Below are 13,793 nucleotides of genomic sequence, written 5' to 3' on the forward strand. Positions count from 1 at the left end.
TTCTGCTTTGGTGGCCCGGGCTTCACCGGTTCCTATCCCGGATGCGGACATGGCACCGCTTGGCGTGCCATGCTGTGGCAGGCATCCCGCATATAAAGCAGAGAAAGATGGGCATGGATGTGAGCTCAGAGCCAGTCTTCCTCAGCGAAAAGAGGAGGATTGGCAGCAGTTAGCTCAGGGCTAATCTTCCTCAAAAAAGAAAAAAAAATGGTTGGGTTGATTTCCCCCAGATTCCAGAGGTTTGTTCGGAGTGATCTGACTTAAAATATGGGGCAACCCTAAAATTGACTTTGGATGGCCCTAGGGAAAACCTCGAAAGGAGAGATAGGTATCTCTGGGAGCAGCTGAAACTGAGATGCAGCCAGAAGAGAAGGATTCCACCAGGCAAGAAGTACCCTGCTGAGTTAGACAGCATGAATTCCTCAGATGGGTCACGATGGTTCCAAATGCGAGCCCAAGTCAGAAGTCATGAGGATAGACCCTCCAAATTACAGGGGTGGATTTTTCCATCGAGTTGCTTCTCACCCAGACAATTCTGTGTGCCTGCTCCAGGGAATAAGTGTCTAATGAAAGTGCAGCATTCTCATGACCAATGCTTGGGAAGCCAGCTGAGTAAAAATAAAAACAGAAATCTGATTATAATAATATTTTAAAACAACAGTTTAAGACCCAAATAAATCTAAAATACATAGTACCAATGGATGTCAAATATTGAATATTCCTCTGAAATTTTTGTTGATTCCTTTTTGTTTAATTACCTTTTAGTAAGTAAAACCATTTTGCCTCTGTCTTGGCAGTGTGCATACAGCCCAGTCTCTCCTCAAAGTGTTTGAGCAGCTCGGTGAAAACAAGCAGTCACTGAATGCACTGGATGAGCGCTGATTTTGTTTGATACATTGTTTGTAAGAAAGTCATGGTTTCTAAAACAAAGTAGCTTTATTGCATGAAACATATTTCTTAGGCCAGAAAAGCAGTATGCCGAAAAAAAGTAGTATTCAGTTCCTGTTTTGTAATTAACTACCAAAAAAAGTATTCATATAATGATGTTAGTAGGTTAACATGAATACATTATCTTGCATATATTAATATTTATTACATTTTTAATATAATATACTATTCTAGTATATATTATTTATGTTTATTTGTGTTATTATGTAACAGTAATTTATGAACATATAAATAAGTGAACAAGAATAAAGCTGGGTTCCCACTGCCTTGAAGGTAAAATCCAATATCCTGAGCATGACACAAAGTTCTTCACAGCCTGTCTTCAAGTTATCTTATCATTTCCCTATTCTTACACACCAAACTCTCAATCCACGCTTCTTTCATGCCTCCAAGTTGTTCCCTCTCCCTGGAATGCCTTTCCTCCACTTTCTTCACATTGTAGACTCCTACCTAGTCTTTTGAACTCAGCTCAAAAGGCACCTCCTGTGTGAAGCTTTTCCAATGGCTCCTCCCTCTGGGATTCCCATCATCTTACTGCTTCCTGCTTGGTTCTCCTCTGGAATGCGTATGCATATCTCTATATTAGTATTATCACTAATGTGTCCGTCTTCTTGAGGGAAGGAGACATCTCCTATTTTTTCCTTATTATTTTTTTAAATGGAAGCTCAAGAAATGTTCAATAAATGAAGGAATGAAGAAATGAAACAAATATATGAATTTGAGGAAAGTGACCCGGATCTCCTTGTAGAATAGGAACCGAGGGAACAGTCTTATCTTCCAGACTTGGCTCACAAGTGAGAGATTGCAGGGTCACTGATGGGGATAAGACAAAAGGATGTTACAGTGAGTCATATACCAGCTTGGAGCCCTAGACCAGGGCGGGACAGAACATAGGTCATTGGTTGAAGCCAAGGAGAGCCATAAAACCACCTCCGCTCAGTTCCATTAACTTCCATACCTGTTTTTCCCGTCCACGAGTTTGAAAGCTTGCCTGGCCCTTTCTACTCTGCTGTCTGTAGCAAGTGATTTCTAGGTTAAAAAAAAAAAAAAAGCCAGCACGTAATAGTAGATTAAAAATGAGGAAAATTGTGATATTCTTGAGTTATGATCATTTATCAGGGTCACAGTTTTGAGAAAATTGAGGTTTATTCACCTTGACTAACTGATGAGAAATGAAGAAATAGTTTTCCTGAGAACACTTTTGAATAAATGTTAACATTCACATGGTTATGAGTGGGCCCAACTTTTGGAATTTTTAGAAACTTTTATTTTGAAATAATTATAGGTTCACAGAAAGCTACAAAAATAGTACAGGCGTGTCCCATGTACCCTCACCCAGTTTCCCCCAATTGTAACATCTTACATAACTAGAATGTACTATCAAAAGCAGAAAATTGACGTTGGTACAATCCACAGAACTTATTTAGATTTTACCAGTTTTACCTATTTGTGTGTGTGTGTGTGTGTGTGTGTAGTTCTGTGCAATTTTATCATCTGTCTAGATTCCTGTAACCACCACCACAAGCAGAAGACAGAGCTAACCCACCTCTCAAAGATTCCTCATGCTAGCCCTTTGTAGTCACATCCATTCTCCAGTTCTCCCTTCCTCTCCCCTCCCCCATCCTTTGGAATGTTTTATATTTTTTCATACTTGATATTTCTCGCTAACCCAAAAAACAGGGAATGAGTTCTCCCATTGATTCTTTTTTTTTTTTAATTTAAAGATTGGCACCTGAGCTAACATCTGTTGCCAATCTTTCTTTTCTCTTTTCCCCAAAGTCCCCCAGTACATAGTTGTATACATTCTAGTCATAGGTACTTCTGGCTCTGCTATGCGGGATGCAGCCTCAGCATGGCCTGATGAGCGGTGCTAGGTCCGTGCCCAGGATCCAAAATGGAGCACTTGAACTTAACCATTCAGCCCCATGGCCAGCCCCTCTCCCGCTGATTTCTTGTGCTGTTTTGTGAACGCTGGAAGTAGAAACAAGCACACAGCTAGGAAGTTAGGGAACTTTCTGTGCCTACCAGCAGGAAAATCATTCAGAGTAACACAAAGAGGCTGCCCAACAGAAATTATTCTTATCCTATAATTGACTAGTTTCCAGGAAAATGTACATTGGCTCCGTCTAGATAAACACTTGACATGGTGCTAAAACTGATATGAGCTCAACAAATATTTATCAGGCAAGTACACTGATCCAACAGGGAGCAATGCGTTCCATAACAGGTTCCTAAGAGAATGTGAAACAATTCTCTATTAGTTCCAGAGAGCAGCTGTTTTCAAATTAGTAAAGCTTATTACAAAATGGAAACATCAAAAAGCTAGCAGGTCATATATTCGGTTTTCCTATTTCTGTATCCTTAACTTATTTCTCCAAGCAGGAGACGAAAGACAAAAATAAAGTGCTGACTAAAGTCATTTATCTGAAACATCACTGTTGTAAGGTGGCCTCCATTCCTAAAATCCCAGAGATTCTCCACTTGATCCCTCTTCTCAGCATAGTGCAGCCCACCTTCTGATGGGAGGGAAAGGTGTAGATTGTGTGACCAGTCAAGTAATAACAATAGTTACTGAGTGGTGAATGCGCTTACCTTGGTAGTAGGCATAGTGCTAAAAGAACTCTATTTGTAATATCTCGTTTAATTCACATAACAACCCTGGGAGATATGTGGTTTTATTACCTTCATTTTACAGTTGAGAAAACTAAGAATTAGAGAACTTAAATGTTTTGGTTAAGGCCACACAGCTAGTGAGTGGAAGATGTGGGATTTGAACCCAGGTCAGTGGACTACTGCTAGGGAATGTTGGCTTTCATTAGGTTTGAGGTGTGACAGAAATCTATATACTTTTAAAAGCCCCTCAGGTGATTCTGATGTACTGATTCCTTGGGAAGCATTGTTATAATCTATTTCCTGCAAGGAATCCCCTGCTATTCAAATGGAATGCAGACACAGAGAACTGATAAACTTAGATGAGAGATGCTGTTATTTCATAAACACATAGTTCAGGTAGACAGGGATAAAAGACTAGTGGCTTTTGCCTGATGCTTTGGGTGAAAACGTATTCTTAAATTGTCTGTGTCTTTATTAATTTATCTTTCAGCTGGTCAGGCCACCACAAGCCTGAGTAAGTGTTGCAAGCCCTTCCACCAGAAAGGGAATTAAATTACCTTGTAGCTGTGGGAGCACAAGTTTAGTTACTTCTAACAGTGTGGTGGATGGATTCAGGCATTGTTCTCTAAAGCTTTTGCATTTACTTTTCCTTAAAAAAAAAGCAGGGAAAGAAGAACTAATAGAGTAATAGAGAAATGTGAGCTCCGGATAGGAAGAAATAAAAATATGTATAATACCATAAAAAGTTTCCTTTAATCTGAAGCATGTTTTGGCAAATATAGGTATATGACTGGACTTGAAATGCTCTTAATAAAATCTAACGACTGCCCTATGAGGAATGAGTCTGCGAATTAACATAAAAAGTAGTTTTGTATACACAGGCCAACAGAACACTAACCGGATTTGTTTCATTCATAAGAACAAGAGGGGGAAATATCTCAAATCACACTAGATTTCAACACACCCAAGCCAAATGACTGATAAACCACCCACAGAGAATGAAACGATTTTGAGCTCGTCACTCTGCAAATACATATTATGACGTTAAGATATGCATAAAATTGTGTAAGACAGAAACATACCTGATCTTTTATTGAAAAGGGGAGGAGTCAAATATCTTGAGAGGGATGGGACCTGCCCACAGTTCCTCAGGAACTTCCTGTTGTCACCACACCTCTGGATTAGTTATCTGGGCTCTCCCGGAGCGAGGCTCTCAGCGGAGACTCTGAGGCGCTGAGAAGGAAGTCGTTCTCTGGTGAGTGTGACGCGCTCGCTCCAGTTTCCACATGCTGAAATTATACTTCTTCATCAGTTTGATGTGCTTGGTGAGACCAGGTAGGTTATTTACGGAATGCTTGTCTTAATTATTTAAAAAACATTTTAACATTACTATCATTTTGCATTTTACCATCCCAGTTCCTTCAGTGGACTTTTAAAGTTTCATGTGGTCATTTTTAAAGAAAGAAAACATGGGTTAAATGAACTTTCTAATTCTGAAAAAAAAAAATTTTCTCGGTAATAAAAGAAATTATTATTCCTTTGAATTAACTTATTCTTTCGATATACAAAAATTAAATATGCTGAAAAATCTCGAATAATGTTGTTTTCTTTCCTAGTTAAATTTTCTGTGCCTTTCCACCTTTATGAAATAAGATCATTTATTTTCTGGAAATTTTAAATTTAATTTTATTGTAATATCTAATATCTAGAGGGTAGGATTTCATAGCTTTCTTGCATTGAGGGCTTATTTAAATTACTCTAACAGGAGCCGGCCCAGTGGCTCAGTGGTTAAATACGCACGTTCCGCTTCGGCGGCCTGGGGTATGCTGGTTCAGATCCCGGGTGCGGACATGGCACTGCTTGGCAAGCCATGGTGGGGTAGGCGTCCCACGTATAAAGTAGAGGAAGATGGGCATGGATGTAAGCTCAGGGCCAGTCTTCCTCAGCAAAAAGAGGAGGATTGGCAGCAGCTGTTAGCTCAGGGCTAATCTTCCTCAAAAAATAAATAAATAAATAAATAAATAAATTATTCTTACAGAAAAACATGATTTTATATATGTAAAACCCTTAGAATGGTGCCTGGTATATTGATAAGTTAAAAATTATCAATCATAATGAAGAAATTAAAAAAACAGTAATGTACATAGCAAGGTACCAAAAACAAAATGAAATGCTTTTTTTTTTAAAGTCAATATTTCCCAGCCTTTTTAGGAATTCATTTCTTTTTCACGTAGCTTATGGTAGTAAAGATTGGTACAATTGTTTTGAAGGGAAACATGTTATATATTAGGAGCCATAAAAGTGTTCATGCCCTTTGAACCGTTGCTGGGCATTTTTTTTAAAGAAATAAAAGAAAAAAACCCTCATACACAAAGACAATTCTATGTGTTGCTTATAATAACTTGAAACTAGATACAACAGAAATGTTCCCACATACAGGCATGGATAAAGTACAGTATATCAACTCTTTAAAAAATGTAGCCTTTAAAGTAATTCCGGGGGCCGGCCCCATGGCCGAGTGGTTAAGTTCGAGCGGTCAGCTTCTGCAGCCCAGGGTTTGGTCAGTTGGGATCATGGGTGTGAACATGGCACTGCTCTTCAAGCCATGCTGAGGTGGCATCCAACATAGCACAACCGAGGGACCTACGACTAGAATATGCAATTGTGTACTGGGGGGCTTTGGGGAGAGGAAAAAATAAAAAATAAAAATAAAATAATTCTGAAGCTATGAGAAATGTGCAAACACATTTATAAAGTAATGCAAAGTAGAAAAAGCAGAACTCAAATTTGTAAATAAACTAAGATTACAATTATGCTAAAATCATGTATGTAAGCCTGTAAATAAAGTTTAGAAGGGAAATGGAAAAATTAAAATAATTGTATTAGGATTTCAGGCCAATAAATAAATTTTTCTTAATTTGTGCTTTTGAAGTTGATTTAGTAGTAAGTTAAAATTATAGTAGTGTTGACATTTTTTAACTGAAAACTCAACATGTTAAAGTGCTTTTTCATTGTCATTTTTAAATTTAAAAAATGAACATAAATTTAGAGATAGTTTAAGGGGAGTGGGGACTAACTCTACCACAAAAACCTGATGATGATTCGTGGGTACTTTCTTCCAGTCTCCCATTCTAGATCTCTATTTACAAAGTTGGAACTTAATTTTTTTGTGACCTGCCTTTTTACTTAATATTATCTCATCAGCAAAGGCTTGTTTTAAATGACTCTAGAAGATTCACTGCGGCATAATAGAATTTAAGCAGAGACATGTCACAATAAACTTCTGTAGCTAGAAGGAAAAGACATAATTATAGCTGTAAGCTAAATCTAGACTTCTCAATCTTTGCAAAACCATGAACTTGGGACTTTCGTGGGGGAGGGTGTTGAAGAATATGCATCTGATCGCAGAAATTATTAATTACAAATACATTGACTTTCTGTTTCTCTCTTCTTTGCCTCTCAGTCCAGAAATTAGCAAGTGTTAAGATACGATTCAGAAATGCCAAGGATACGAGTCATTCACTTTCACAGATCTTTACTTTGTTGTTTTAACCTTTGTGAAATCATGATAGGAATGTTTGCCAAAACCTTACCAGTGGACAAAGCAATGGCTAGCAAATGCTATTGTGCACCAGAATCACCGGGGGGATTTATTAAAAATGCAAAGACGCAATCCCCAGAGATCCACACTCAGTGAGTCTGGGGTGAGATCTGGAATCTGCATTTTTACCAAACTCTCAAGGTTTTTCAGCTGCAGCTGGTCCAAGGAACACATGTTGACAAATATTGTTCTAAATTAAGGCTGTTGTCCTTCATATTTTTTAAAGTTACCTCGCTATCAATATTTTGGCCTATGGCAACTTGTGTAAAACTAGGTAGATATTTTCCTAGAGAAAATGGTTGGGTGCCAAAAACATAATTATTTCCTCGGAAATAATTGGCAATCCTTTCCAGATGATTTATAACTCTGTGTGTGTGTTTGACTCATCCTTCTCTGACACGGAGGCAAAGGCGAGTGAGGGGGTGAGGTGTGATGTGCATATTTATTATGCACATGATTAAGAGATGAGAGTGAGGAAATCTGGCCTCTCCTCTGTTTTCTCAGTTGTATCCTAAAGAAATACAGCCAGCGGTTAAAAGCAGAGATGTCCTTCCAACCAAGAGGGCATTTTGCCCATATGCTTCTTGCCTGTCTCTGACCAGGGTTAAGAGAAACGTGAGATATTCCACCAGGTCTGGTCCTGGTCAGCTGGCTCAGGATGGATTTTTAACGTCAAATTCAGTGCTATTCTCTGAATAAAAAAATATAAACTGAGTTACTTTTTGGATTTAAAAAATTTGTAGAATTTCATGGCAGGGACATGTCACCTCCCCCTTCTATAGCTCTTAAAAATAGGAATCCAACTCATTTTCTAATTTCCCCAAGGCAGAGTTTCTGGTCTAAAGAGGAGTTTATTTCTGGGACTTTTGAAAATTCCTTCAGAACAGTGTTTTCAGGCATGCATAAGAGTGTGCTTCATGTGTGTGGTGATGGACGGTAACAAGTCTTTGGGTGGTGAACATGATGTAATTTACGCAAAAATCAAAATATATGATGATGTACACCTGAAATTTACATAATGTTATAAACCAATGTTACTGCAAAAAAAAAAGAGTGTACTCAAGTGTAGCTTGCTGGAAATATCATGCCTTCATCAATTATCATGTGCTGAGCTGTCTCCCAGACGCTGACTAGCATCCACTGCCTGGCATGCGGAACACTTGAGAACGTATGCCTTAATCTGGGTCTGAATCTCAGTGAATACTTTCAGGCAGCATTGAGTCAGTACACTTGACCCTGAAACTCTGTTCTAAAGAGGTTATTAACATACATCTGTGTCATGTTCCGAGGTGGGGGGAAATGATAGCTTGAACCCAAATGCCTTCAACTTGAACACTTGAACTGGGAACCCAAAACTTGAAATTTAAAAAGTGTGAGTCAGGGCCATGCCTGTTTTACTTCCTGACTGGATATCGGGCATTAAGGTTAAACTGGGTGGAATTTCACAGCTGTCGCCTGAGTTCGAAAGTTAGTGAACTAAGCTTCACCAACCATGGGTCTGGGAGAAACTGATATTTTCATTTTCAATCAGCTGACTCAGCCACATCAAGAGGTTAAACATGAACCTATCTTTGCTTATTAACTCTCATAGAATCTCAGAATTTTCTGTCCTTTTGTCTGCAGTCTCAGTTACTTCATTTGTGGGTTATTTATCCACAGTTTCATCTTCTCTTTTCACCAACACCTCATTGGAGGAGAATGAGGAGTCTCCTCTTTGTGAAGTTCTCCCCCGACCCCAGTCAGAACAGTAGGGAAAGGAATCAGTTCCTCCGAAAGCAGGTGGAAGCTAAAAAGCCAGAACGGAGTGCGATGCTGAGACAGCAGGAGCAGCTTTACTGAGTTTCAGGGCAGCATGTGTTTCCAAGGCAGAGTGAAAGGATCCCTTGTAAGTTTCATCAGCAAGGGAGTGGGGCTGTCGGTGATCACTTTTGTCCTAGGGAATCACACTGTTCTATCCAACTGGGATTCACATGAAGTAAGTCAATCTAGGGAAACAGATGTCTATCTGTTTTCTCAGTGGTATTGATTGTAAAGAAATATAGCCCATGGTTAAAAGAAGAGATGTTTTGGGGTCGACCCCCTGGCCAAGTGGTTAAGTTTGCGCTCTCTGCTTCGGTGACCCAGGGTTTCACCGGTTGGGTGTGGACCTATCACCACTCCTCAGGCCATGCTGTGGTGGCATCCCACATAGCAGAACTAGAAGGCCCTGCAACTAGAATATACAACTGTGTACTGGGGGGCTTTGAGGAGAAGAAGAAGAAGAAAAAAAAAAAGGTTGGCAACAGATGTTACCTCGGGTGCTAATCTGGAAAAAAAAGAGAGATATTCTTCTAGTCTAGAGGGTAGTTTGTCTATCCAACCCAATTTTGTCTGGCAAAGGTAAAACAAAATAACAGCTATGTTTAGTCCCTAAGCCTGAGAACAAGAATAGTTTATTTTGTAGAGGAACAGCTACAAACCCCCCTCCCCCAACAACAGACTGACCAAGGTGGGGGCTTTGTTTAACCTTCAGTGGCAGAAAATCGAGGTCCATCTATTTCCAAGGGGAAAGAAAACAAAATGGAAAACTGGGAGCCTGTTTTGATTTTGACAGAAAAAGTGAAACTTCTGCCCATCATCTCCAAAAGACTTTTTGTGTTTTCACTCTGGTCTTTCCATGAAAGTGTGAAATTATAGGAACCATTTTTTAAAACAGTTTTATTGAGATATATTTTATATACCATACAATTCACCCATTTAAAGTGTACAGTTCAACGGTTTTCAGTATAGTCACAGACATGTGCAACCATCACCAATTTTAGAACATTTTCATGACCTCATAAAGGCACCCAGTATCCTTTAGCTATCACACCCCAAATTCCCCATCTCCCCACAGCCCCCAGCCCTGAGCAACCACTAAATCTACTTTCTGTCTCTATAGATTTCCTTATTCTAGACATTTCTTATGTATGGCGTCATATAATATGTGGTCTTCTGTGCTGGCTTCTCTCACTTATAAACTTACAATGTTTTCAAGATTCATCCTTATTGTAGCATGTGGAAACGTTTGTTAACTAAAGGGTATTTAATTAGCCAAAAACCCAGCTTGACGTAAAGGTGACAAACCACCTATCTGATCCACATTCTAATTACAGGAGTAAAGCATGGCTATTTTCAGATCTTTTAATGAAAATTCAAAGAAATTTTAATTTGTCGCTACATTTATTTTTTCAGGTTTGGGTTGTCTTTGGTTAGTAAGACTGCCCTGGAAATTTGTTTTCCTGAATAAATGCCTCTTGTCCTTTCAAATCAGCTAGCTATCTTGCAGATCTTCGAATTTTGTGTCCAAAAGGAATGCTAAAGATTAGCTAAATTTCTAAGGAATGAGGAACCAACCTCTCATTTTAATATAAGATGAATGATGGCCCAAATAGATTATTTGTTTTACCTTGTTAATGACAGAGCCAGAACCAAACCCAGTTCTTTGGCCAGGGAGAAGCACGGCCACCTGTGTGCAGCTAATAAAGCTTCCCTTTCCAAAACCTTTAGTTGGGTTAAGGAAGCTAAAATGTTGGAGGGAAAGGAATTAACACCTACTGAGCACTTACTTTATGTCAAATCCTATGCTAATCAATTTACTTATATTATTTCATTTAGTCTTCATAACAACCCTATGAGGTCAATACTAATAACCCAACTTTTCATCAACATCATCAACAATTACTAATTTTTTAGCTTCTACTATGTACCAGGTAATGCTTTAGATACTTCATAGACATTCTCTCTAATTCTCACAACAATCCTGACAGCAGAGCTGAGGTTAGGGTGAGGGAGTGAGGTACTCACCTGATGCAAAATTTAAGTGGGGAAGGGGCACTAAAACTCGGTAATCAAGATAAATGATATTTATGATTTTTAAAGCTATAAAAAATATTTTCTTTTTCATGATACTTTAATGTAATATTTAAATGATATTTAAATGCAAATGATAATATATGTATCATTAATAGTGCCTATTATAATGCATTGTTATCCATTTCAATAATGCATAATAAATATATGCATAGATGATATTTTAATTTTTTTAATTTTGTATTTATTTTAAAGGTTGACACCTGAGCTAACATCTGTTGCCAATCTTTTTTTTAAATTTATTTATTTTTCTTCTTCTCCCTAATGCCCCCCAGTACATAATTGTATATTCAAGTCCTTCTGGTTGTACTATGTGGGACGCCACCTCAACACGGCTTGATGAACGATGCTAGGTCCATGCCCAGGATCCGAACTGGTGAAACTCTGGGCCACTGAAGTGGAGCATGTGAACTTAACCACTCAACCACAGGGCTGGCCCCTTAATGCAGTATTTTTTTTTTTTTAAAGATTTTATTTTTCCTTTTTCTCCCAAAGCCCCCGGTACATAGTTGTGTATTTTCAGTTGTGGTTCTTCTGGTTGTGGCATGTGGGAGGCCGCCTCAGCGTGGCTTGATGAGTGGTGCCATGTCCACGCCCAGGATTCGAACCCGCGAAACCCTGGGCAGCGAAAGCGGAGTGCATGAACTTAACCACTCAGCCACGGGCCGACCCCCTAATGCAGTATTTTTTTTTTTTTTTGAGGAAGATTAGCCCCGAGCTACCTACTACCAATCCTCTTTTTGCTGAGGAAGACTGGCCCTGAGCTAACATCTGTGCCCATCTTCCTCTACTTTATACGTGGGATGCCTACCACAGCATGGCTTGACAAGCGGTGCCATGTCCGCACCCAGGATCTGAAGTGGCGAACCCCGGGCCGCTGTGAAGCGGAACATGCGAACTTAACCACTGCACCATCAGCCGGCCCCCCTAACGCAGTATTTTTAAAAGATCAAAATCAATACAAATAAGTCCATGATGAACAAAATATCAAAAATTTTAATATAGACTATTGTCTGTTTTACAACTCTGTGTTATTGTATAATATGAAAAGCCATTTCCAATCAGCCAGCCCTTCCTGGGCCCATGATACCTCCACTTCATTGCTCAGCAGTTTTTGAAGGTTGACAATGGTGTGTGAACAGATTTAATTACGAAGGGCTATATATATAGTCATGTTTTTTGATTGTAGAGCTTTTATAAACTTTTCCACTTGGTTCAAAATATGGGAGATGGGGCCGGCCTGGTGGCACAGCAGTTAAGTGTGCATGTTCCGCTTCTGCAGCCCGGGGTTTGCCGGCCCAGATCCGGGTGCGGACATGGCACTGCTTGGCAAGCCATGCTGTGGTAGGTGTCCTGTATATAAAAAAAGTAGAGGAAGATGGGCATGGATGTTAGCTCAGGGCCAGTCTTCCTCAGCAAAAAGAGGAGGATTGGCAGCAGATGTAGGTCAGGGCTAATCTTCCTCAAAAAAAAAAAAGAAACAGGGAGAATATTTTGAGAGAGAGAGTGTTTTTTCTTTTGCCTCAGGCTCAGTATGGTTCTGCAAGGCGTTGTTATGGCCATCTTACACACGTGAAACTGAGGCCCAGTGAGCTTAGGTAATTAATTACCAGAGGTCTTGTAGCTAGTAGGCAATGGAGTTGGACCTCAAACTTAGGTCTGATTCCAAAACCCATAGTCTTTCTAAAATCAGGTTGCATTTTTAAGACACTAGACCAAGGTTGGCAAACTTTTTCTGTAAAGAGCCAGATATTTTCAGCTCTGTGGGCTATCGGTCACTGTTACAACCACTCACCTCTGTCTTATGACAGGAAGGTATCCATAAACACATAAATGGGCATGGCCAGATTTGGCCCATGGGCAATCACGCACTAGATTATAACAAAACATCTCAGGCACAAACCATAAACACATAAATGGGCATGGCCAGATTTGCCCCATGGGCAATCATGCACTAGATTATAACAAAACATCTCAGGCACAAATATATGTCTCTGAAGATGTTATAGCCAGATGTCCCTGACATCCTACTTGGATATATTTCTTTTAATTTTACAGAAAGAAAGCAAGAAATGATAATCAGGCCCACTCTACATAGTCTAAATTCCTCGCTGGATGAGAGACATCACCATCCAATTGTAATTTTCCAATCGTCAACAGGAAATGGCATTTCAGAGTAATTGAATTTCAAAGTAGTCTTAAAAGGAAAGGCAAAGTTTCTTCTGTTTCAAATAAACACTAATCGAAGAGATTAAACTTTAGAAACCAGTTTAACACGTTCTGTGGTTACTCAGTTTGGCTCTGTTAATACTACCTCTAAGCAAACTTGACTTTGTAAGAAAACGACAAAATAATCAAAAGAAGTTTGCTTTCTGAAGGTATGCATGTAATCATTTTAGAAATAGCAACATAGAATTATATTTATGAGGGTGAAGCGATTTAACAAATTTGCTATTCATAATTAAATATCCAGTGCTTACATGCTCTCCAAATTGCCTGAGGATTTAGGTTCCCACAACAAGACAAGTTCCTGTGCTAGATCCTGGGGGCACAACACTGGACCCAAAAAACCACATAGCACCCGCCCTCAAGGAGCTTAACCTAGTTTGTCACATGGTCCAAAATAAGATAATTTTTTCTTTCCAGAAGAAGATTCGCCCTGAGCTAACATCTGTGCACATCTTCCTCTTTTTGGTGTGTGGGTCTCCACCACAGCATGGCTGAGCCCAGGAGCTGAACC

At 39.3% G+C, this 13,793-nt stretch overlaps 1 protein-coding gene across 1 annotated transcript in view; it reads left to right on the forward strand.

Moving 5' to 3' along the window:
- Positions 1-4,743: 4,743 nt before the first annotated feature.
- The window catches only part of LIPH (lipase H), a 50,656-nt gene continuing 41,606 nt past the window's right edge, over positions 4,744-13,793 (forward strand). The window contains exon 1 of the mRNA XM_046658111.1: positions 4,744-4,896. Coding sequence (XP_046514067.1) covers positions 4,848-4,896 — 49 coding nt within the window. The 5' untranslated portion in view covers positions 4,744-4,847. The remainder of the gene's footprint in view (positions 4,897-13,793) is intronic.

Source organism: Equus quagga, chromosome 4 (genome assembly GCF_021613505.1).
Source record: "Equus quagga isolate Etosha38 chromosome 4, UCLA_HA_Equagga_1.0, whole genome shotgun sequence".
NCBI lineage: Eukaryota > Metazoa > Chordata > Mammalia > Perissodactyla > Equidae > Equus > Equus quagga.